The sequence below is a fragment of the Pelobates fuscus genome, chromosome 5 (genome assembly GCF_036172605.1).
Source record: "Pelobates fuscus isolate aPelFus1 chromosome 5, aPelFus1.pri, whole genome shotgun sequence".
NCBI lineage: Eukaryota > Metazoa > Chordata > Amphibia > Anura > Pelobatidae > Pelobates > Pelobates fuscus.
Genome location: NC_086321.1, coordinates 284,380,121 through 284,406,639, shown reverse-complemented (window position 1 = coordinate 284,406,639; position 26,519 = coordinate 284,380,121). Strand labels below are relative to the sequence as shown.

Sequence of the window (26,519 nt, the reverse complement as noted above, 5' to 3'; positions counted from 1 at the left end):
ACACAGCCCCCCCTTACATACATAGCCCCCCTTACACACATAGCCCCCCTTACACACACACACAGCCCCCCTTACACACACACACACAGCCCCCCTTACACATAGCCCCCAATACACTCACTGCCCCCCATACACACACACAGCACCCCTCACACAAAAACACACTGCGCCACTCACGCACAAACACACTGCTCCCAATACACACACTGCACCATTTACACACAAACACACTGCTCCCAATATACATATTGCTACCCCATACATACACTGCACCCCTCTCACACACGCACTACCCCTTCATACACATACTGCGACCCTCACACACACTGCACCCCTCACACGCATACACACTACAACCCCTATCCCGGCAGACATGGGTAAGTTATCAAACATTTTTTTAAACAGTTTGACTACTTACTCTGGGAGGGCGCCACAGCAACTCCTGGCACCAAAACCACTACAGAGAGCTGTAGTGGTTATTGTGCCTGGATTGTTTCTTAAAATAATCTGCCAGTGCCCCTCCCGAGATTAGCTTCTGGATCCGCCACTGACTACTTTACATTGTAGCAGAGTGTCATTTCTTCAGTGTAGTCACATGAAAAGATATAATAAAATATTTACAAAAATGTGAGGGGTGTACTCACTTTTGTGAGATACTGTATGTGCCTGTTTCTATTCAAGATCTGTTTTAACACTCAGTATTTGTACTTTATGTAGGATTCACATACGAAAATGACTGCTATTAAACCAGATATGTCCAGCATATTTGGCTTTAGTAACAAAGGGTTACAAATCCAGTCAACAAAATTCAATGTTTGCTGAATAACCCTAACAATCCTTGCTGTACAAGTCCTTTGTGGTTGTGTCACTTTCAAACCTGCCTATCACTGCAACACATCCATTCACTTTTCTATAAATTTAACACACACTCACAATTCACTGCCTTCAGCTCTGATATCCTACATTCCTAGTCAACAGATGAATTTGCAATTAAACACATTGTTCTAATTAGATTTGAGGTTTCATTCACTTGCAATCACAATATGGCAATGGTTAACAATTGTGAAATTACCTTACTGAAATTTCAGATTAGACAACATATAAAATAGCATTTGCATTTTATTAAGGTTGTGTTAACAACAAAACAAACACATTATTGTATAATATACAAATAAATAAGTGATAATAAAGAATCAGTTCATTGGTAGTGCTCAGGCTGAGTCACATAGCATCAGTGATTATGACTAGTAGGGGTCTGATCTGTTGCTGATTTGCTAGCAAATAAATTAATATACTTATTAACAATTGTTAAGATTAACAAATGGCGGCAGGCATTATATCTGTAAACATGAAAAGATCAAACAAGGACTGAATATTAATGTTAGTGACCTGTATGTGCCATTGTCTCTAATACTGTAAGGGCTAAGGGCCAGATAATCACAACCACTCCAACTGAAGTAGACCTGTTTCTGTAGCACCGAATGGTACTAGTAACAGATACATATGCAAGTGGAAGTGTTTTCAAGGAACCAGTCATGTTCACAGTGGGTAAAATCTTTTTACAACATCGTAGAGGTAAAACAGCCAGTTTAACCTCTATAACATTTTATTCCATTGTGGTTCCCTATGATGCCTTCCCAAGTGTACCAAAGATCAGCAGTGCTCTTACTGCACAATATGCATTCGTTCTTGGAGTTGACCTTGTCATTACAATTCCTTGATGAGCAAGATCTTGAATTACTAGAAAGGAAATTGTGGTGATCTGAAAGCCAACTTGCTAAATGTAGGCAAGATTAGTAAGGTGGTATACAATCCGTAAGTGAGAGAATGTGGTATTTTCTTTTTCTTGTGCATTTTTTTAAAACTTCATTTTACAAGTTGGTTTTCAAAGCACCACAACACTGTATCACAGGTCTGTATAATCCTTATACAGTGTGCTTATGTAACAAATACATTTAATTAGACACTTTTTTATATATTATATCCACCAATTGGGCTTAGGCGAAAACTTTACGAGTTCCGTCTCTCCTTTTGTTACTTGTAAATCGGAGGTGCTTGATAGGAGACTAATGTACATGTTAGAACAAAAATAGAGAGGTCCAGGCACTCCAGATATCAGTGAAACAGGCAGTTTATTGAACTCGCAGCCAAAACAACTGATCTTTGCCAGTTTGGTCGAAACGTTGCTTTGGCTGAGAGTTCAATAAGCTGCCTATTTCACTGATATTTGGAGTGCCTGGACCTCTCTATTTTTATACTAATCTACTGGTCTCTTGGCACTGGAGCCGGCCTGGTTGCACCCAGACTCAGATTATTTGGGGGATCTAGTGCAGTTCCATCTCATAATGTACATGTTGTCATTGCCAAAGCTTCAACATTAATCAAGATCAAATTTTTCAATTTTTCCCCCCAATATTTTTGTTATTCCCAGTTCTGACCTAGTTTACTCTGTAAAAATCAACAACCAACCAGGCTGGGGCAAGAATTGTCGTTCTTTGTTACTCTTAAGAAATATATCACTGTATTTATCTACAACCATTATATATTAGCTGGCAGTTTTGTATTATAGAGATTTTTGCAAGAGAGGTAGCACATTAAAGAAATAAAATGCTGTAGAATGGTCTAGTAATCCAAAGGTTTATCATGAAAAGTGATCAAATGAAAATTATTTTCTTCACCGTTGTCATGATACATTACTGACAAAGTTCAGGGTGCTATGAAAGAGAATTTGCCTGGATGATATTTTATAACGAGGAGGTGTCAGTCTGTCCGCAAGACTATGTTCGCTTTTTCTTCATATATCCATTTGTCAAGGATTGCCTGAAGAAAAAAAAAACAAAAAAAGTGCACATTCTGGTCATAATGTTTTTTTTAAGTTGGTGGTGAAGAAATATGAAATTTAACCTTTCTTGGCCAAAAAAATCAGTCACATACATAGTTGTTAAAGTAAAGCAGTGGTTATTTTTTGACCCAAATTAAATATATGGCATTAGATTGGCAACCAATTATTCTGGGGAAACATTAACACAACGATGCATTTTTCAAATGTAGCATAATTAAATGGGTACGCTTTACAGCATGCTGTGTTGGTTGTGATGTCAGGAGTACCCTTGTACCTTCCCCTGGGAAGCTGACAAATGTTTACAAATTGACACCATTGTCAAACCAAAGTTGTAAAAAAAAAAAAAAAAAAAGAAAGAAAGAAAAATTATATTGCTAATGCCAAAGTATGAACAACTGCTTTCGCATATCAGTGAAGACTAGTAGGACCACAGGCTCCAGACAATGTCAGTTTCAAGGATTGCACATTCTGAGACAAATCTTTTGGGCTCTAGGGTAAAAAAATACCACCCATCCATACTATTTCGATAGCCATCCACATTTCACTTGTCAGAAATCCTGGCTTCTACTTCACCTCTGGTACCATTTTGGATGTGATAGATTTGTGCTTTATTTTACTCACCCGTTTCTCAAAATTTCTTTGTGTTCAGATTTCCTGCTGTTAACTGGAATCCCAGCATTCTGACCATCAGCATCAATTTCATAGTCTCTCACATCATTCACTTCCTGAATATGTCCCGTGAGGACCTTCCCAACAAAAATGACGATGTACTAAAATGACATAAAATGACACATTAGAAAAGGAAAAGAAAAAACAGCAAAAAACAAAGAAACGAGGGCAGGGCATGGTTCCACTGATCAGAATTTATGGATAAACCTAAGATGTCAGAAAAAAAACATTTGGGCAGTTTGGAGTTTATTAACTAATCACTGAATAGTAGTAAAAATAAGCTAAATTGCAAAATATAGGCTAAAACCGCAAAGGTGTGAGAAAAGCAGAGATTTATTTATTTATTTTTTAAATCTGCAATTGCAAGTATTGCAATGTGGTTTTCATTTCCCTTTATTTGCTGCTCTCTGCTCAAGTAATTGATCATCAATAAAATCTGTCCTATACAGGACCAGTATCCAGATCCTCTAAACTTGAACTTGGGAGAGGGGGCCGGGCCCAAGTGTTTATGTAGCCATGATGTGAAAAAACAGAGCCTGCTGTGCATTGCATTCTGGCCAGCCTCACGAGCTGCATGTGCACAGAACGCTTCTGAAGGGCCCATGGCCTCAATGCACCTGGAGCACTCAAATGATGTGCTTGTGCTGCGTATTCTGTGGACTGTCAAGCCTAAACCAGGACTGTTGGGAAGTATGCACCTCTCTTTTAACATTGTTCACTAGCGTCCTAATTGACTTGTGCATTGTGAAAATTCTGTGAAAATATCTGCATTTAATGTGAAGCCTCAATATGGATTTTCTGTCTACCGAATTTGTGGACCAGTTTAAGAAATCACACTGAACATACTTACTGTGCTAATGAAAAGGTCTGAATGGTCAGCTTCTTGATCCAGGGAGAGATCTGACTGCCATTCTGGGGTCGAGAATGACATTTTTCCTAGTTTGTTGCAAAATTGGAAAGTGCTTTAACTGAGCTTTTTGCCTTCTTTTGAATCAACAGCAAAAACAGATGTGGAAAAGGCTGAACTTGATGGATGCATGTATCTTTTCAGCCTGTGTTACTATAAATGCCATACAAAGTATTTGAATATGGGCCGGTACCAATAATGTTTACCTTACTGCTTCCAAACTGTAACAGTCAGAAGATCTGTCAGACTCTCTTGCATTCGAATTCCTAACCCACCACACAATAGTTGAGGCATGCCCTTCCCTTGGACATATCAGGTCCTTTGAACACTCCCTGTTTTTTTTACTATATCCCCACAATGTTATCAATGGCAACGTTTATATCATGCAAAAGTTCTAAGATCCAACTTCCAATAACAGGGCAGGATGAGAAAGTTCTATGTTTCAATCTCCTGTATGTGGCTTAGGTTTAACAGACTATGGTGGTTAATTATACATGTAAGTACTCACCATAAACCAGTATATATTCATTGCTATCAATACAAATAGCAAAATATTGAAAAGAAAATACAAAGGGAGGTTGGGATGCATTTCAAGGCTGGAATAGCAGGTGGCAAAAAGAACTTTTGGGGGAAACCAGTAGAGTCTGAACCAGAACCTGAAAACACAGGAAAACAGATAGTATGAGTCTCTAATTGAAAATTGACTGTGTACAAACATACTCCGTGATGGATCTTCCTGACCACTAGAGGGCGCCTGTTTTCAGCACTTATAATATGCCTTTTTGAGCTTGAATTAGCTGGTGGGGAGCCAACCAGGAGCCTTGGTCTGTGTCCTCTAGTCCAGCCAGCCTTAATAGCAGACCGGCAGGAACAGTTACAGAGGGGCACGTGACATGTAAATTCAGCTTTGAACACACTATGAATTCCATTAACCATGTTCAAAATACTGAATGATTCATTCTTTTGTCTAATAAGTATCAACTGCACATTTCACAGCACAAAGCCACCCACAAAATATGCAGTTGCTTCATACTTGCAAATGTCAAATGAATTTCCTTGTTCTGTTAACAGATTGTTAAATTTGCAGGCCTTAATACATATTGTTTCGACATATGCTGAACAACTAACTACCATTGTAGTATTTGGTTGCGTGTTCCTAAAATATTACAAAAAAAAAAACATTAAATGGTTCATGAATTTTTTTTTGAAAATATTTTGCCTATCTTTACCTTATTTCTGTTCTAATCCAGAAAGTATGATATTAAAAACATTTTTCTACCTTGCAAAATATGCTTTAAAAAAGCCAACAAGATTTGGAAAATAGGGCTTATTAAACTGCACCTGTCATGAATTGATCAGAAGTGAATTCTACAATTAAGACTGAACCAGACAACATTTTGACCCACTTAAAGGTACACTGTAGGCACTATATCTGCTTAATCTCATTAAACTGGTTACAGTGTCTGGAGTCACCTGGTACTGTCATTTCCTTCAGAATTAAACAGTTTTTAATGTTTCTATGTTTAAATGCTAAATGAGAGCACTGCCACAGGACTGCAGGCACAACAACCAATTCAAAGAAATGAAATGATCCTAGTGACTACAATGGCCCTTTAAAGTTTTTTTTTAGCCTGATAATTCCATCCATATATCTACATACCAAGTCAGGAAGGTCACACTTGACCCACCCTCCTTTTCAGATGTTGATACGCTACAAATTCACAATTTTTTTTCATGCAGTAGATGGCTAGATTTTGAGATGCTTACTCTAGGTGAAATGTTCAGTGCTAGCTTTCACATAGGAATTTGTCAATAGTTATCTGAATATGAACTGGTTATCCACATGATTTGTGCCTGATATTCTCACTTTGAAATGTAATAAATACAAATTCATGGATGAGGTCACAGCATAGTTGTATAGGAACCAGCACTTACCAACTACAACTAAAGACAACACAGCCAATATCTGAAAGGATGTCATTCACTCTGTGATATTTGCCACCTCGCGTCTTGAAGTAGACATTGATTTTCGTGAATTCTAATTGAATGTCGTTAATGTCATGTAGAAACAAGACTAGGATCGCAATGTTGTGATATCTGCAAGATAATAATCACAATGTGAACAATTTTCTTAGTTATCCTAAAATACTAACTCAGGATCACTTATTATTATCAGTGTATTGACTCTACGGGGGGGGAAGGTGGGAAGGGGGGAAGTGGGGAGGGGAGATCTGGTGAGTATAATCATTCCCTTCAGGCTTTTTGCAGAAAACACTGTCTTTTCAGAGAAAATGCAATGTTTACATTACTGCCTAGGGATACCTCCACTGGCCATTCCTCAGATGACTACTAGGGGATGCTTCCTGAGGCAGTGCTGTACAATGTGCATTACTGCCATTCAGTGTCTTCACCCTCTGCATGGAGACACTGAACTTTCCTCATAGAGATGCATTGATTCCATGCATTTCAACGAGGAGGTCATGACTGGGCAGGGCTGTGTTTGACTTGTGCTGGTTCTGCCCCTGATTTGCCTCCTTGACAAGCTCAGCCAATGCAATGCATTCCTATTGGAAAGCATTGTGATTGGCTCAAAACACCACTTCTGATGATGTCAGCCAAGCAGGCAGAGCATGGCAGAGTCAGCAGTAGCAGACTGGAGTAAAGGTAAGATTTTGCTATATTTAGGGGGCATGGTGGTTTTTAAAACTATAGGGTCAGGAACACATGTTTGTGTTCTTGACCCTATAATGTTCCTTTAAAGTGAATGTCATATTTAAAGGAACACTATAGAGTCAGGAACACAAACATTCCTGACCCTATAGTTTTTAACCCACCCTTAGCCCCCCCCCCATAAAAGTTTAAAACTCACCTTATTTCTAGCGCCGCGTGGGTCCGCCGGCGCTGGCTCCGCCCCCCCTTTGTGACAACATCAAAACGGCTAATTTTTAGCCAATGAGAAAGGATTGGATTGGCTAAAATCGGCACCAGTGCGTGGCCAAATGCAGTTTTGGCCAATCAGGTACCCCTCATAGATATGCATTGAATCAATGCATCTCTATGAGGAAAATTCAGCGTCTCCATGCAGAGTGTGGGGACGCTGAACATCAGGGCTGCTTTTTTGGCAGCACTGACCCAGGAAGCACCCTTCAGTGGCCATCTAAGGATTGAAAAGGCAGTGTTTGCATGAAAAAAGCCTGAAGGGAACTATTATGCTCACCAGAACAACTACATTAAGCTGTAGTTGTTCTGGTGACTATAGTGTCCCTTTAAGGCCAGAGTATCTCATCTGAAAGCACTGCTGACTTAGAGTGTTAAGATGTGCGAGATTAAATAAGTACCACATTCACACAAAATGATTTACATACTTATTCACGCATAAGTCACAATGAGTTTAAGTATGTAAACTTGCAAACTTCAAAAAAAAAAAAACTACTTTAATAGAATCTAAGTTACAGGATACATTATAAAAAAAGATGTTTGGAAAAATGCGTTCAGCCATAGAAAGATTAACAAACAATTGATTACCACAAGGAACTAGCTACACTTTTATTCCCTTTTGTTCGGCTGTCCATACGGTCCAGTTCGTTTACCAAATCAACTCTGTGTGGTCCCCTTGTTTGCACCTTTTAATTACCGACCGCCCCTGGCTGTTAACCACAAATTGGTTATTAGTTCAAGTGTTCTCCTGTGTGGCCGCCATTTGTATAACCGAACACACGCGTTCAAACAATTGGCGACTAATTTGTCTCCTGAACGCAGGCAGCGTTACATGGTCGTCGACAGCATAGAACTAATTTTGGATCCACAATCCCGTGAACACCTGGTAAACTGGTACCGCTGCTCATCCAACTTCCCGAACAGTTAGGAGAACGGCGTTCGGGAGGCATAAACTACCGAACAGGGGGAGCATTCGTATCCTAACAGCCAGAGGATAGATTCATCAGTGTTCGTGCGAGAACCCCCTATGATGACTGGTTGTTGCCTTGTTTTCTCTGGAACAGTTTTGGGGCATCACCTCGTTGCCAACTGGTCAAAACTTAATTCGAATGGTGTTCCCGAACCACCAAAGGGATCTGAGTGATATTTCGTCAAAGTGTGCACTCAGATCCAAGCTATTCGGTGATATGACTTTTATGGGGTTCTGAAGTATTAAAATGTATTTTTGGTGTGTTTTAAAATATTGTAGATTTTTCTGTACCTGAGAGATAATTGAGTTATAGATTTTTCTCACGCAATTATCTCTCAAGCACAGAGGATCTTGGGAGGAAAAACACTGTATTTTTGTATAAGAGACCCCATGTAGGAGTATGTGCATACAAGCCGTGTGTGGCCAAAATAAAATCAGTTGACTCCCAGAACTATGTGTTGTCTAGTTACTACAGTGTTTCCCAACCCAGTCCTCAAGGCACACCTACCAGTCCAGGATTTAGGGGTGACCCAGTTGTGTCTAAGGTGTTTTTTCTCTTTTTTTCTAAAAACACCTTAGACGAAACTGGGTAATCCTTAAATCCTGGACTGGTAGGTGTGCCTTGAGGGCTGGGTTGGGAAACACTGGTCTAGTTGCTGGTGGGAGGGAGGAATTGTCGTGGATTATTATACTGCTTCTTTCAGCTTTGAGGAAGGAAAAGTGGAGATACCTATGCTGGGTACAATGTCCCTACAACCTTAAAAAAATATTTCTATGTATTAACACAATACATTATTGTATTTATGATTAAATAATTATTTGTAGTAAATAAGTAGCTGACTTGGAGAATGTTTCCATTTTGGCAATTTTCACTTTAAATGTGAAATTCATTTTGAATACAATTTGAAATCTCACTAAATTGAGAGTGAATTAACTCCATGAAATAAAAAAAATAAAAAAAGAGGAAAAATATCTGCAATCTGACTTAACTATCATTTTATTAATGCATGATTTGCCTGCTGTATTTGATGTTGTTTATCATTTTATATATACACATCTCCTGTGGGTTTTTTTTTTTTTTTTTTTTTAAAGAAAGCCCTAATGTTTTCTAAACAAATATTAGATTTTAAGGTTGCAACATTGTAAAAGTGCCACCTTGTGGGGAATAATTGTAATGGACTTTTTCCATACCAACAAGCTAAAGGAGCTTGTATTAAACGTACATCATTTAATAAAATCAAAAGATTTCTTCTAAAATGAGTCAATCTTGCCTGCTGAAGAGGGCAGCTAAGGAGACTACACAGGTTTATTTCCTGAAGTGAGAATTCAAGTGAATTCAGAGTGAATTTGAAAGTTAAAGGGGTACTTTATGAGACCTTTCTGGTATAATATGCCCCATTAGGGAATGCCCCCCTCTCATTTATTAAATCCAGCACCGCGAGAAGCTCCTGACCCTGCTCTTCCACGCCCCTCCTGGCGTCACTGGGGTCGGGCACAGTCCAATCACAGGCTTCTTAAAGTTTTATATGTTTAGTAAACATACCAGGTGGCAGGTGGGGGTATATGTAGGTACATTACATCCATTATAGTAATATGGGGGTCTTATTTCCCCACATAGGATTTGAATTTTTTATTATAATTTATTTATTTATTTTTGCTTTTGTAATGTGGCTGGTAAGCTAGCGCTGTTTGCCCACTCACTGCTGGTGCTGCAAATACCCGTAGTTTGGATTTCTTTCTAAATCCAGGCCCGGGGTTGAAGCCTGCAGGCACAGATTTAATGAATTAGATTCAGCTTTGGCAGGGTTCAGCTCACCTTAAATCTGCACCCAATTCAGGCCAGTTTAAATAATCCAGACATTGATGAATTCCATCAACAGTTCGGAATTTGGTGTCCGAATTTATGTTCTCTATTATGTTCTCTAACTCTATCTACTGAATGTCCATTTTTTTATATATATCTTCTATTAATGAAAAATATACCACTCACACAGCCACCAGAGGAGCTTCCTGTTGTGGTCCTGCTTTCTTTGTTCTATTTTCAGCTAATGTATATGAGGAGATTCTGATTGATGCAACACAGACATTGCCGGGCATGCATAGTAGCCCCCACAATGCTTCCCTATGAAATCACTGATGATCTCCATTGTGGGATAGACGATTAGAAAATCTGCTAAGTAAATCTGATTAGATTTCTGGAACACTGGAACGCTCTAAATGCATGTTCCTTAAAGGGGCACTCTAAGCATTCTAAGCACTAGAGCATGTATTAGTAGTGTCTGTTTTGTCCAAATGTCACATTACCCTCTTGGTGTATCATTGACATCCAAATATGGAAAAAAGTGACATTGCTAATGCTCAGTGTAACATTGGCTTTAAAAATATGGAGAGCAAGCAGCTGGGTCACAATGCCTGAGGGCGGCACCTTTGGTTTCGTCATACAGCTCAAAAACAGTTTGACATAGAACTAGGAGGCAGTACTTGTGACCTCCTAGCACCATAACTACTTTAATGGGCTTTGGTAGATATGGAGCTTAGAGTGCACCTTTAATTGCACCTTGCCATAAGCAACTCCTCCATTAGCTCCAGAAACCTCTATATAAAGAGGATGCAACCCAAAGTAACTTTTCAGACCATTCTCAATTGGTTTGACTACTTACCTGGGAGAGTGCCAGGGCACTCATGACGCCATAACCACTACATCACACTGTAGTGGATATGGTGCTTGGAGTTTTCCTTTAACAATAACTTTCAGGAAAGCGGATGTTCTGTTGATCTACCTATGTTGGGATTTAAAATATTTATTTTGCACTGGTACATATTTAAACAAGCCAGTGTTTTAAGAACGCAAAAACGAATATCACTTTATGCACTCATTTACATTGATTTTATATTTGGTTTGCTGCATTATTAAGCTTTGCTCTTGCTGTTTTATGTCAATCAATAAGCCTTTCTGTGATTGCAGCCTTAATCATAAAAGTCATACATTTCAATGCTTAGAGAACACTCCCTAACTCTAATTATGAATGCAATCAAAACATACCTTGTGGGAACTCGGCAGAATTGGGGCAACGTTTGATGGATAAGTCCCAAACAGGATATGACAAGGATATAGAATTTATTATAACATCAGGCATGACCTAGCACCACATGAGAAAAGACAATGCAATCTCATGACATCATTTTGCTTTGGAAGGAATGTAACTAATGTGTTTTTGAGTGCCACAGGTAAGATTGCAGGTAAGCAGCAAAAGACTGTTCATTTATCTCATACAAGGTTTTCACAGACTGGAGACAATCAGAACTAACCTGAAAGCATACGAACAAGTGATCAGTGTGACCGCGACTATATGATGTAATATCATGACAATAGAGTCCTTCCTCCATGCATCCATATAGAGGGTGGCGTATATAGAGTGCGCATAATAACTACCTTGGATGAGACAAGCTAAAGCTATATCTCCAGGGACCTCCACTCCGGACTTCCAGCCTGTGTTTGCATCAAAGAACACAATTAGAGGCAAAATTAGGCAAGTTTAAAGAGAAACAGTGTATGAAGCAGGAATAAAAGTGTATTTGTTTTACAGGATGTTACTATCTTAAAGGGTTACTCCAAGCAATGGTATTCCCTCTCACCTAGATCCTCACAGGGCTCCAAGGCTCCCTGGTGGTCCGGTGACACGCTTCCGGCAGAAGCCAAGGCCATTGCCATTCTTTGGCCCAGTGTGTCAGGTGACTGCTCTTAGCCAAAATCTGTTTCCAATTTAACATTAGAGTTAATGATGCTTCTAGAGGTGGAGTTACTCCTCAGGCAGCAAAGGGGTTAAACTTGGTATGTGAAGTGTTTCATAGCTGGTCTCTGCACATCCAGACTTTGGGCATCATGGCCCCTTCAAATCATTGAAGTGATCATGGTGCTTGGAGTAAGCCATTAACATAAATCTTCTCACATGTCACAGGTCAAACAAATTGCACAGGAGAAAAGCAAAAAAAGAGTAATACAGGAAAAACAAAAAATGGATTATGAATTAAGCAGTGAACTGTAAAATAAACAGCAACATTTAGGAAACTGGAAAAGTAGTTTAACTGGAAAATCCCAGCGCTATGTTTATGGTGCAAAAAAAAATTCAATTCAGCTTTTAATTCAACATACCTTATGTATTTAGTAAATAAACCATTCTGTTTTTTTTTATTTATTTTTTTTTGTAATTTTATTTCTATCACCTGGGAATTTTATGTTTTGGAACAAAAAAAGTTAGCTGGAAAAATATTTGATTTTGTATCTAATTTACAAACTTTACTAGGAAACAGGAAGGAAACTATGGAAATTTGTTAACTTTGCAGTTCTATACGAATGACGCATGTGCATGTCCGACACTTCTACAAACAAATGTAGAGAGTGCATGAACATGCACAAGGGTTCATAGGGTGATGTACCCACCCCAATGCAGAAGTGCAATGGGTACATTTTGTTTACTTACCTCTACTGCTTGATTCACCCCAGTAAACAATGAAAGGGCATGTGCTGGCGTGAAGAAATAGGAGAAGTGGCATTACCGCTTTAATTACGCAGTTTAGGTGGGGTTATAAATTAAGCATTGTTATTGAAGTTTTGCAATCTACAATTGCAAAAGCAAAAATCTACCTTTAAATACTATACTTCAGTAATTACTCATGTAATGTGGTCAGTGCTATTTTTAAAGGGAATCTCCAGTGCCAGGAAAACAATCCGTTTTCCTGGCACTGCAGGATTCCTCTTCCTCCCACCCCCCAATCCCCAGTTGCTGAAGGGTTGTAAACCCCTTCAGTGACTTACCTGAGGCAGCGACAGGTCCCACGTCGCTGCCTGGTCCTCCCCCACCGCTCCACCTTCTGCCTACGTCGGCCGGTGGGCGAGACTGATCCCGCCCACCGACCGAGGAGACCTAATGCGCATTTGCCACGCATGCGCATTAGCGCACCCCATAGGAAAGCATTGAAAACGATTTTCAATGCTTTCCTATGGGGAATTGAGCGACGCTGGAGGTCCTCACACAGCGTGAGGACGTCCAGTGACGCTCTAGCCCAGAAAACCTGTGCTATAGAGCAGGAAGTTCCCTCTAGTGGCTGTCTAATACACAGCCACTAGGGGTGGACTTAACCCTGCAAGGTAATTATTGCAGTTTATAAAAAACTGCAATAATTACACTTGCAGGGTTAAGGTTAGTGGGAGTTGGCACCCAGACCACCCCAATGGGCAGAAGTGGTCTGGGTGCCTACAGTGTCCCTTTAACAACTGTTGGGCGTGGGATTTTACCTTTATCATCTAATAGAGCAGGTGTTGTAATGTGAAACTAGGAACATCTGATTTAGTGATATCCTTAGAGATAGCTGAGGGCTTGGCTAAGTGTAAAACTGTTCAAAAACAAAGACATAGGGGTCTCCTTGCACCATTAATGCACCGTAGTATTTATGGTACTTAGAGTGCCCCTTTAAAGTGACAACTAATGCATCATAACAACTATACCGGTTATAGTGCAAGGAGCTACCCTAGCACAGTGACCTGACACACAACTGGTAATACTGATGTTTACAATGCTTTCTAAAAGAGCAATAGAGTTATGATTGTAACCTCGCCTCCTCTTGAAGAAGCCCAGGGGAGGTGGGTGAAACGTCACACTAGTGACATCGCAAGGAGGTGTTCCAGGAAGCTCTACGGACTGCAATCCGGAACTTTTAAAAAACTGTTTGGTGGATGTATAGTGCTATACTGTCTATGCGTGATTGTGGGTACCCAACTGGGAAACTCACATAAGATTTTAATATGCGGTTTTTATGTTTTGTATACTAAAAAAGTGTGTTGCTAATTCGCCTTTGAGTCCAAGTGTCTCTTATCTTCCTTAGTCGATGACACTGTGCTGCTGGAGCTGTGTGCAAGGTGTGAGATATATCCCTCTCAAGTGAAGCCATAAAATCCCAGAGCCATGGTGGAATAGGTTTTGGGAATAGGCTAAATATGAGTGGGTACCTCAGATATCAAAATGTTTAGTTTTTTACTATATTATCAATATTTATTATTGAATGGTCTGCACTATTATGTTCTTATATTATTATTTGCAGATGGGATTTTGAGGAAACCTTTCTGCTAAGTATAATTTCTAGAGCACCGCTGTTTGTTTTCTTTGGTATTCTTGTCACTATTTGTTACACTGTAGTGTAGTGCTGCTGGTTTTCATACATAAGTTTGTGAAGATTGATTTTTAACTTTTACAATCTATATATTTTTTGTATACTTAAGCGCTTTCCACAATTTGTTCACAATTTGTGGCAGAATTCCTTGCACCGTCCCACCAGGAAACCAGGCCACCATCGGGTGTGTCAGAGGAAGCTAATGCAGGTAGTGTAGTCAGTTTGTTATGCAAAGGCAAACAATTATGATCTTAGACATATAAGTCTTAATTGGGAAGAAGAATCCAGGATAGGAATATAACATTTCCATGAGCGAGGAATATACTTAGCTAAGGCTTCTTTGTTTGTTAAAGTGTTTAGCCAATCCATTTTAAACAGAAAACTGAGTCTTAGTTAAGAACAAATGCAAAGGTGGTGCACCCATTTGGTTACAAACTTAAACAATAGTTTTGTTCCCTATGGCAGCAATAATAGTTAAAATTACTTTGTGAAGTATGGAATTATCTGGGGGAGAGATTCCAATAAAAGAAAATCTGGATTAAATAGTAAGGTGGGCATTGTGGTGACTTCCAGGTAGGACTAGAGCCCTCTTCAAAAAGTTTTAATAAAGTGGCGCTCCCACTGACCGTGATATAGGTCAGTTTTGCATGTGCACACTTAAAGGACCACTATAGTGCAAGGGCTAAAGGGGGAGGATTCTTACCTTTCTCCAACGCTGGGCTCCCTCGTCGCTGGGGATGCTCCCTCCCTCTTCCGACGTCATCTGCTGAATGCGCATGCGCGGCAAGAGCTGCGCGCGCATTCAGTCGGTCCATAGTAAAGAATTTCTCAGTGCTTTCCTATGGACGCTGGCGTCTTCTCACTGTGATTGAAGCGCGGAAGCGCCTCTAGCGGCTGTCAATGAGACAGGCACTAGAGGTTGGATTAACCCTAATGTAAACATAGCAGTTTCTCTGAAACTGCTATGTTTACAGCAGGCAGGGTTAACCCTAGATGGACCTGGCACCCAGACCACTTCATTAAGCTGAAGTGGTCTGGGTGCCTATAGTGGTCCTTTAAAACGAGTCGGGGTGTCTTTCCTAGCGTGAGATAGAGGAGAATAATAGGCGTAATGTGTGATCTTCAGGAACATGTCTCTGTAGCCTAACTGGCTTTCCATGCCCCCTCATTATGGCTTCTTATAGGAATCACTTAGAGTGCATGGGAGTGCGGTTGTAAATCAGATTTTTTTTATTTGTTTTTAGCTACGCTGATTGGGAGGCTGGACGAGCTGCAGGAACAAAGGGAGGAAGGTTACATTTAGGCTTCCCCTTGCAGGCTCATTATGTCTATTGCAAAATATATATTTTACTTTAGATATAGAGTTAAAAGAAAGGTCCAAGGCGCCTATTTTGTCCATTTTGTTTACACTTAATGTTAGGAATACATATGGGATTCTAAAAGAAAGCCCTTCATGTTCTTTGAAAACAAAATTTAATATGTATGGGGCACTTAAAGAAAAAAAAAACATAAAATAGGTTTTGTTTTAGTTCAGAACTTGGACAATTGCCTCCATTCTTAAGTGGTCAAGGCACACTGATGCAAATAACAAATATTTTGGTTTTCCATTTTTCCCAGTCTTTTTGAGTTATGTTTCAGGAATGAATGAAGGCTGTTCCCATAAATGAAACATATTTTGTATGATTGTATTTTAAAATCCATTCTTTTTTTTTCTTTTAATTATGGATTGTGTTGCATTTCTAGCATTAGGATAGATACTTCTTAATAGCATGTTTTTATTTTTTATGCTAAAGATATTCCTGGACATACCATGAAAGGCAGAAGAGGGGTCATGGAAGAAGGTGTATTCAGTGAAGAACAAGAGGTAGACACTGTAGGACCAACTGAAGGAATAGAAGAACAGTTTCCAGGCACTCTCAGGAAATTTATCAGCTTCTCTGGGCTGCAGCTGGCACCACTCTGCAAATGGCTGTAGACATAGAAGAAGACCTTATAACACCAGTGTCTGTTTCACCACTGAGCTTCACAAGTACTTCACAAGAGCATCATAAGAACTTTACAGGAACTGGAACAAACATTTATTTTTCCAGTCTAACATAAGAGAAATGTTCCGATTTCAGTGAAGATTATTTTTTTTTGTTTTTTATTGTTCGAAATGGAATGAGATTTGACCAACCCCTTGTCATGCATGGTTCAAAAGTAATTGTTTTTCAATCAGCTGTTTTCTAAGGTTTTACACTGAGGAAACATTTTAGCATAACTTTTAAAAACATCATATTAACAGTACTACAGTTGCAAATACTGTTACATTCCTGTGCTATCTGTCTTCGCACAATCTCCTTTTAACTACTATGGTGTTGTGTAGGATGGCATTTGTTATCTAAGTACAAACCGGTACAGCCACATGCTACCCTCAACCTTTTCAACACAATCCTGGCACAGCAACGTCTGTGTTCACTACTATATGTTCATAGTCACTTGATGGAAGGAACACCTCAACTTCAATGAACATCCAGATTGTGTTTGACGTGTTTTTAACTGATGATGTCAAGTTCAATAGAATTTGTGTGAACAATGGAATAAAACTTAACAAACCATAAAATATAACAACAAAGTAAAATAAATGTATGGATGGAAGGCTGAGCCACTACACCACTAGGTGATATACAAATCCCACAACACCTAGTCTATTGGGCTGCCACCGGATGCCTGTAGCCTGATGTCAGACATCCAATATGCACAAAATTGATTTGGGCCAGCTCGGAACTCTAAACCTCTGGCAGTAGAGGAGTTAAACTTTATAAGTTTTAAAGTGAAATGCTGCACATACAGACTCCAGGCACGTAATAAAGCAGTAATTCCAAACCCCATAGCTTCTCCTTCCCATACAAGACAGCAGTGGCGGCTCTAGACTTTATGAGGCCTTAGGCGAAAGTCAAACAAGAGGCCCCCACTAACACTCATAGTAAAAAAAACATATAGGGGTTGCATCGTGTGTATAATGAGCTGCTGTTATATTGAATGACAGGCTTGCAGCACTGGATACAGAGATTTACTCTCTGTATTCACTGTTGGGGTGAGTGTGGCACGGTTGAAGGAGAAAGTGTACCAGGGTGAGGGTAGGTGAGAGTGACAGGATGAGGGAGGGTTATGTGACAGGGTGAGCGTGGCATGTCTAGGCAGGATGAGTGACAGGATAGGAGACGTTAATGTGATAGGGTGAGTGTGGAAGAGCGAGGGCCGGTAATTGTGGTATGGATGGAGAGGGTGAGAGCAACAAGATTAGGAGAGGTTAATGTGAGCGAGGCTGGGTGAAGGGGGCATGACAGCATGTGGGGGGTGACAGTGTGGGGGTGGCTGTATGTGTGTGGAATTGTGATGGTGGGTAGGTGAGAGTGTGGGAGGCAGTGTTGAAAAGGGTGACAGTGTGTGCAGTGGCAGTGTGTGGGGGAGTGACTGTATGTATTGGTGACAGTGTTGGGGCGACAATATGGGGTGCAAGTGTGTGAAAGGGTAACAGGGTGAGGGAGCAGTGTAGAGGAATGTGACAGTTTAGGGGGCAGGGTGTGAGTGGGTGATAGTGAGGAGGAAGATGACAGTGTGGGGTGGCAGTGTGGAGGATGGTGACAGTGTGTGACAGTGTGTGACAGTGTGGGGGGTCAGGGTGTGTGGGACACAGTGTAGAGAGGGCAGGGTGTGCGACAGCATGAGGGGGCAGTGTGTACGACAGTGTAGGGGGGAAGGGTGTGTGACCGTGTGGGTGGCAAAGTGTGTGGAAGACAGTGGAGGGGGTAGTGTTTGTGACAGTGGAGGGGGCATGTTGTGTGAGAAACTGTGTGAGAGACAGTGTGTATGACAGTGTGGGGTGCAGGGTGTGTGAGAGTGATTGAGTCAGTGGAGGAGGCAGAATGTGTGGGAGACAGTGTGGGGTATGTGGTGGTCAGTGTGGGGGGCAGGGTATGTGGGGTGCAGTGTGGGGGTCAGGATATGTGGTGGTCATTGTGGGGGCAGGGTATGTGGTGGTCAATGTGGGGGACAGTGTATGTGGGGGACAGTGTCTGTGGTGGTCAGTGCGGGGGGCAGTGTATGTGGTGGTCAGTGTGGGAGGCAGTGTATGTGGTGGTCAGTGTGAGGGGCAGGGTATGTGGTTGTCAGTGTGGTCGTCAGTGTGGGGGCAGTGTATGTGGTTGTCAGTGTGGTCGTCAGTGTGGGTGGCAGTGTATGCGGTGGTCAGTGTTGGGGTAGGGTATGTGGTTGTCAGTGTGGGGGGCAGTGTATGTGGTGGTCAGTGTGGGGGGCAGTGTATGTGGGGGTCATCGGTGTGGGGGGCAGTGTATGTGGTGGTCAGTGTATGTGGGGGGCAGGGCATGTGGTGGGCAGTGTGAGGGCAGTGTATGTGGGGGCAGGGTATGTGGCTGGCAGGGAAACGTAGGGGCAGTGTACGTGGTGGGCAGGGCAGTGTAGGGGGCAGGCAATGTGGGTGGCAGGGCAACATGGGTGCAGTGTATGTGGGTGCCCTGAGGCGATTTAGGCGTCCGCGAGGCTTGGAACTCGTTAAACGAGATAAAAGAAGGGGTGATTATGACAAGTTCTTAAGGCAACGCGAGAGGTTTTGGATTTATAGACTGAACACATTACAACCAAATGGGTTAAACAAAGGTTTCTTGTTTGCACCCTTCATCTAAACTATCTATGTTATCTCCACCATGTATGGACCATTTATGGCTATCTAGGAGTGACTTGCTCACTCCCCTCATGATATATTAACTCATCTCAATTTTGGTGGAGTAATTGCTACCTAGGAGATAACTAATAGCTACCAAGGAGTGACTTGTTCACTCCAATTATGGCATATGGACTCAGTCTATTTATTTTATCACTTTTTTATTTTTTGGTTGATTCTGATGTCCAACCTACTTTAAATGACACTCTCACCTATCTTTCATACATATGTAACTGCCATCTCCAAGTCTGTCCCCTATGGGATCTCTTTAATGTAGACTGATTACTTAGGATCCTATGGTTAATAAATATTGTACACACTTTAGAGTCTCCTACCCTCTTGTACTGAATTCTAATATCGACAGTACAATCTCTGGTTAGGTCTTTTTTAAGTTTGGGGCATATACATTCATGTATACCTATATCATACCTTGTGATCCATGCCCCTATTATCATTATCATTTTTCTACATCGACTATGGCATCTGATCAGTATAATTGTTTTTCTCCTTTGAACTAATTATCTTCATCTATTCCCTTCACAGGGATATTCCATTTAGTACCATTTGCTACATTGACTCTACAATTATGAATAGACTTTCCCTCCACGGAATAGATTGATCTCACTCACTTTCGAAACGATCATACTACATTTCGGCATTGAAGGGGTTATTCCCACTTCATGCCGTGTCTCCATGTTCCCTACATCGCTATAAGCCCCGTCCACTACTGGTACGTCATAATGACGTCGGCCGACGGAGGCCGGCACTAAGGGGGTTTAAATGATGGCGCCAAACACACAGTGAGTTCAGCTCTTGACAAAGGCGCATGCGAGCGCCGAAACGCGCGTTGAGCAATCCGTTGTACACTATGTACTTTAGAATTTAAAAATATATTCTGCTTTTGTGCAATACTTTTTGATTAATCTCTAGGGTTGGGCTGGGTGGAAACTGGGTGGAAACTTTCTTCCTGAGCAATCCGCTGTACACTATGTACTTTAGTACCTAAATATTCTTTGCTCTTGTGCATACCAATTTGATTAATCTCTAGGGTTGGATTGGGGGAGAACTTTCTCCCTTGGCTGAATTAGCAGTTGATTTTTGGGTCTACGCTATTTAGTGGCAGGTAATCTGATACTCTGTTCTATTTAACAACTATATAGACTAGCCATTGCGTTATTCAGCCTACTTTGTTGGATCCTACTATTTTATCCGCTCCCTATTCCTTATGCAGGTTTTTGACAATAGTGAACCTATTAGATTTATACTATTATTTTCTTTATTTTCTTTTGTCCGGCAGGACTTCACCTATTAGGTTCACTTTTCACGTTACTCCCATGTGTTTTCCTAGTCCGAATATAACTAGGATCACTATCCAGCACTTAGATGGGGTTTCTTGTTGACTAGCTATCTGTCTAAACTTCTTAGTTTATCCCTTTTTTCGCTCTATGCTATCGGGCGCCTCCCAACCCTATACAGAATAGGTACAGACTGGGGCTACCCCCTTCAGGCATCACTATAAGTATTGTATCTATCTGTATATTCTATCCAAACTAGATACTTTTTTATCTCCCTTGTTCTTTACAACAAGTTGGGTCTTGGTTTTGTAATAACCTCTCTGTCACTGGTCTATTGATACTTCACAATATGTTACTAATACTAAATTACCACTAAATAGCAGTCTGACACTGAGCAATATTACCACTTCTATTGCATACTAGCTGTTATATCTACTTTTAATTACTAGCTGTATTATCTATACACTATTACTGTTACTGTATTTTGCTGTTCCCCTAATGGGGGTATTAAAAATGTATTATTTTTTTTTCTTTAGTTCTTTCCTTTAGCTCTGTGATTGCATATTAGCTGCTTCACACTAACAGAGCGACTATCCTGTAAGGGTATAGAGACTGACTTTGGGGACACTTTTTTCTAGTTAACCAATTTCAGCCTCTTCTCTTTTTATATTCGAATTATATTTATATATATACATTTTTCTTAGAAAACACAAAGATATACTTCAGGCTAGTTACTGCAATCAGTAGTTACTGATATTAGTCTCTCTCTTGATAAGAGGAGGGGTGGAAACAGAACCGAGTTGTTACTGTCTCCCCAGCTCATGGGTGGGGGCCGGGGCGGGGAGGACAATAGGTCCCCCCCCCATTGGTATTTAGGGCCCCCACCCGCCGCTCAAGGGTGGGGGCCGGGGGGGAGGACAATAGGTCCCCCCCTATTGGTATTTAGGGCCCCCACCCGCCGCTCAGGGGTGGGGGCCGTGGGGGAGGAAAATAGGTCCCCCCCATTGGTATTTAGGGCCCCCACCCGCCCCTGAGCGGTGGGGGCCAGGGGGAGGACAATAGGTCCTCGACCCTTTTTTTTTTTTTTACAGTGAGCAGCCACAGGTTTAATAGACATGCCCCTACTCGCGGTATTGCGAGTAGGGGCACAATTTACTAATACTAAGTAATTTTTACTTAGTATTAGTAAATTTGGCTGAAAGACCACAAAAAAAAAATAGGGGGCGGACCGAACATCGCATATGTTCGCCATCCGTGGCGAACACGAACACGCTATGTTCGCCAGGAACTATTCGCCAGCGAACCATTCGGGACATCACTAGTCATAATCAACTGACAGTATTTGATTGCTACATACTGCTGGGAATAGTATTTTTTTTCCTGACAATCTTTATTTTGATTTATCAAAGATTCAACAGTAATATAGGTCAGCTGAAGATAAAAGATACACAAATGCATTTGTGTAACAGAAATCACATTGTGTTTGCAGTACTAATTCTCAGTGTAGCTTTGTTTAAGCTAAACCCGAGACTTGGTGGTGACATTGGGGAACTAGTGTTAGTTGTAGTGAACCAAGTCCGTAACCCCTGTGAGGGTAGTACAATAAATATATGAAGTTGTTCATGCCATCATTGAGTCTGTTGTTTGCCAAATATGCAGAGGCATGTCATGTGCATAATCACGCACTAAGACATTCATAAAGTTATAAAAGAGGTTATAAAAGAGGTGGAATAGAGGAAATGAAGAGAGAAGGAAGAGAGGAAGGGGAGAAAAACCAGGCGGGGATGAGGGGGATGGGTCAAGGAAAGCTCACTCCCTTGGCACATCTGCCGACCTGAGGTTTGCATCTCTTTTAGAGACAAATTCCAGCCAAGGGAACCAGGTTGTGGCACGTGTGTCTGTGGTACCCGTAAGGTCTGCGGTCATGGACTCCACGTTATGTATTTACTCTACCATATCTATCCATTGCTGGATAGATAGGGTAGGCTCCCCCGTCTGTTTCTACATGGTGGGGTCAGGGTTTTAGCTGCATTTTAAAGATGTCTAGTGAGTGATTTTTTATATGTCGCCAGGGAAATATTGGTGTAGTATAATGGCATGGTAAGTGGCTAAAGCGCTAGGTCCGAGTCCACGATTGCATAAATTCGGGAATGTATCATCTTCCAAAAGGGGTAGATGACAAGGCATTCCCACCAGATGTGCATCATAGTTTTCAGGTCCACTACGCATCTTCGGCAATCCCCAGAGATCTCGCTATTCATTCTGTGTAGTATGTTTCACGTTCTGTACCAACATGTCAGGATTTTGTGGCACGTTTTTAGAACCAATAGAGCATTTGTGTGTTAAGGTGTAAATTTTGTCCCAGTCCTGGTCTGTTAGGGTCACTCCTGTCTCTTTCTCCCTTCTGGCTATAAATTTGGGAGGGATTTTACTTCTGCATGTGAACAGCATCATGTAGAGCATTGAAACTCCCTTAGTGAGGTGTGCTATGGATGTGCAAATCGACTCAAACTGTGTGATGTCTCTGTGTAAAAGGGTCTTAGTTTGATTGAGGAGTAATAATTTTGCAGTTGAAAATAATGGCAGCGGTCTAATCTACTGGGCACCCCTTCTGGATGTGTGTCAGTTAGTGGCTTCTACTGTCCTGAGGCACACCAGTCTCGAATACAGGTCCAGTCTAAAATTTGTAAATCCTTAAGGTCTCGGGTGTGTGAGACCTCCAGCCACCTCTGGATTAAACAATATTGGTGTCAATGGGTTGGGGTTTGTGGTTAGCTGAGACGGGAATTTGTGTTTATCAGAGGGCTGTCAGTCTTCATTTGACTGAATGTGAGATAGCCCAGTCAAAACTGTGAGGAGATTCTGTTCTATTTCTTGTGCTATCCAAAATTTTTGGGAAGAGCGGACAAGCCAGTCCACGACTCTGTTTTGTATTCATGCACAACTCCACACAAGGACACATTCAATGTCTCCAAGAATGCAAGAATATGTTATTTTTTATCAGGGCCACAAGCAGAAGTATAAATATCTTTGTTGCCTCTCACTCCTTTCTTTGCAACTTAAATGGACTTTAACCCCTTAAGGACCAAACCTCTGGAATAAAAGGGAATCATGACATGTCACACACGTCATGTGTCCTTAAGGGGTTAAGCAACTAAACAAATATAGCCTAATGAAGTGGTTTAGGTGTAAAGGTTATACCCCTCCAGTCTCGCAGACTTTCCAATGCAGATCAATGAGATGTCTTTGTGAGGCAGGTGTTCTGAACAATTACTGCCTTTAGAGTTTAGCTCCACTGAACTAACCAAACCAGGAAATAACAGGGCTGGTTGTCTGATTGACAGGTGGGGGAGTAACAAAGTTCATTTTTAAAAGTGCCCGTTTACATTGAAATCTGCACTTTTTGTAAAATTAAAAAAAGAGGACACACGTTTCAAAATATTTCAACAAGCTAAAGTGTTATAGGTGTTATAGGTGTTTAGAGTGCCCCTTTAAAATGTTTGACTTTAAAAGGTGTTCACTTTTGTTGCCATCATGCACAGCATGAAAACGCAGAATACTGTTAATGCTTCCCTATAAGCGCTGGATTGGACCAGAGATTGTTAATCTTGATGATGATCATGGGAAAAGCAGCTGAAGAGAGGAATCTGTTCTGCCACTTGATTACAGATAAGTTTAAATGTTTGGGTTGTTTTTTAATTTTGTATTATTTTTTTATATTAAAAAAGGAATGAACTGAATCTAACTTTTAAAAAAAACCTCTAAGCTTAAAAATAAAAAAGGGACACTCTTGACATAATCACTTCTTCACAATTAAATCTCATTACATTAATACTTTTTTTTGTACTGTTAGACTGTTGCTTTAAAGGACATTCTAGATAACAATTATTTCATCTCATGAAAGTGGTTATGGTGTGTGGGGGTCCATCAGCGCTGTCCCACTATTCAGTGTTAAAGAAACACTCCAGGCACCATAACCACTACAAAGAGCTTAACATGGTTTAACATTAAGCCTTCTGTAAAGGAAGTTTAAAACGTTTTAACATTAAACAGTAGGATCGTGCCAGCAGCACCCAGGCACTTCAATGAAATTAACTGGTTATTATCATTATAAAGAAAGCTTAAATAATGATGTCAGACACCATAAAGTGAGAAGAAAAGGAGGAAACCACCACTCAGATGGGTCCTTTCTGCTGCCATGAGTCTATGTTTGGGGTGGGAGGTAATGACACTCTCACATTTCTTAGTACTTTACTCTTTTGACCTCTGTCTAAAATTAGAGAACTAGCTACTAGGAGATATAAACATTCAACCAAACACCTAACTAAGGGAACCGTAAGCAGCTTCCCCAACAGGATATTATTGGCTTATGTTTACACTTTGACAACTGTTGGATTTTGCAGAGCTCCGTGATGCCTTCTAGTCTTTTTAAAAGAAAAAAGAAAGAAAATGTCAGTGATTTAATATTACCAATCAAAAGCAAAATACCATTTGAAAGTTTTAATGTGTTTCTCTGATTAGATGGCCCTATATAACATAAAGTGCACTGTCATATTATTGGAGAAATAAATGCTATCCGTGCTACTCTCTGCATAATGTACTATTGCTTTAAAATGTAGCCTGTTGGTGTTAAAGAATGGCTGGGACACACTTATGCCATAAATAGAAACATAGAAACATAGAATGTGACGGCAGATAAGAACCATTCGGACCATCTAGTCTGCCCAATTTTCTAACTACTTTCATTAGTCTCTGGCCTTATCTTATAGTTAGGATAGCCTTATGCCTATCCCAAGCATGCTTAAACTCCTTTACTGTGTTAACCTCTACCACGTCAGCTGGAAGGCTATTCCATGCATCCACTACCCTCTCAGTAAAGTAATACTTCCTGATATTATTTTTAAACCTTTGTCCCGCTAATTTAAGACTATGTACTCTTGTTGTGGTAGTTTTTCTTCTTTTTAATATAGTCTCCTCCTTTACTGTGTTGATTCCCTTTATGTATTTAAATGTTTCTATCATATCCCCCCTGTTTGGTCTTTCCTCCAAGCTATACATGTTAAGATCCTTTATCCTTTCCTGGTAAGTTGTATCCTGCAATCCATGAACCAGTTTAGTAGCCCTTCTCTGAACTCTCTCTAAGGTATCAATATCCTTCTGAAGATACGGTCTCCAGTACTGCATACAATACTCCAAGTGAGGTCTCACCAGTGTCCTGTACAATGGCATGAGCACTTCCCTCTTTCTACTGCTAATACCTCTCCCTCTACAACCAAGCATTCTGCTAGCATTTCCTGCTGCTCTATTACATTGTCTGCCTACCTTTAAGTCATCAGAAATAATCACCCCTGAATCCCTTTCCTCAGATGTTGAGGTTAGGACTCTATCAAATATTCTGTACTCTGCCCTTGGGTTTATACGTTCAAGATGCATTATCTTGCACTTATCCACATTAAATGTCAGTTGCCACAACTCTGACCATTTTTCTAGTTTACCTAAATCATTTGCCATTTGGCTTATCCCTCCTGGAACATCAACCCTGTTACATATCTTAGTATCATCAGCAAAAATACATACCTTACCATCAAGACCTTCTGCAATATCACTGATAAAAATATTAAAGAGAATGGGTCCAAGTACAGATCCCTGAGGTACCCCACTGGTGACAAGCCCAAGCTTTGAATATACTCCATTGACTACAACCATCTGTTGTCTGTCACTCAGCCACTGCCTTACCCATTCAACAATATTGGAATCCAAACTCAAAGATTGCAGTTTATTGATAAGCCTTCTATGTGCAACAGTGTCAAAAGCCTTACTGAAATCTAGGTAAGCAATGTCTACTGCACCACCCTGATCTATAATTTTAGCTACCCAATCAAAAAAATCAATAAGATTAGTTTGGCATGATCTCCCTGAAGTAAACCCATGTTGTCTCTGATCTTGAAATCCATGTGTTTTTAGATGTTCAACAATCCTATCCTTTAACATGGTTTCCATCACTTTCC

General features: G+C 40.6%; 1 protein-coding gene across 2 annotated transcripts in view; it reads right to left on the bottom strand.

Moving 5' to 3' along the window:
• Nucleotides 1–583: 583 nt before the first annotated feature.
• CERS1 (ceramide synthase 1) overlaps nt 584–26,519 on the bottom strand; it is a 49,164-nt gene continuing 23,228 nt past the window's right edge. For both annotated transcript variants that reach the window (XM_063455387.1, XM_063455389.1), the window contains 6 exons: nt 16,303–16,462; nt 11,635–11,815; nt 6,354–6,515; nt 4,927–5,074; nt 3,464–3,612; nt 584–2,820 (listed from right to left, as the gene is read on the bottom strand). In XM_063455387.1, coding sequence (XP_063311457.1) covers nt 2,778–2,820; nt 3,464–3,612; nt 4,927–5,074; nt 6,354–6,515; nt 11,635–11,815; nt 16,303–16,462 — 843 coding nt within the window. In that variant the 3' untranslated portion in view covers nt 584–2,777. The remainder of the gene's footprint in view (nt 2,821–3,463; nt 3,613–4,926; nt 5,075–6,353; nt 6,516–11,634; nt 11,816–16,302; nt 16,463–26,519) is intronic.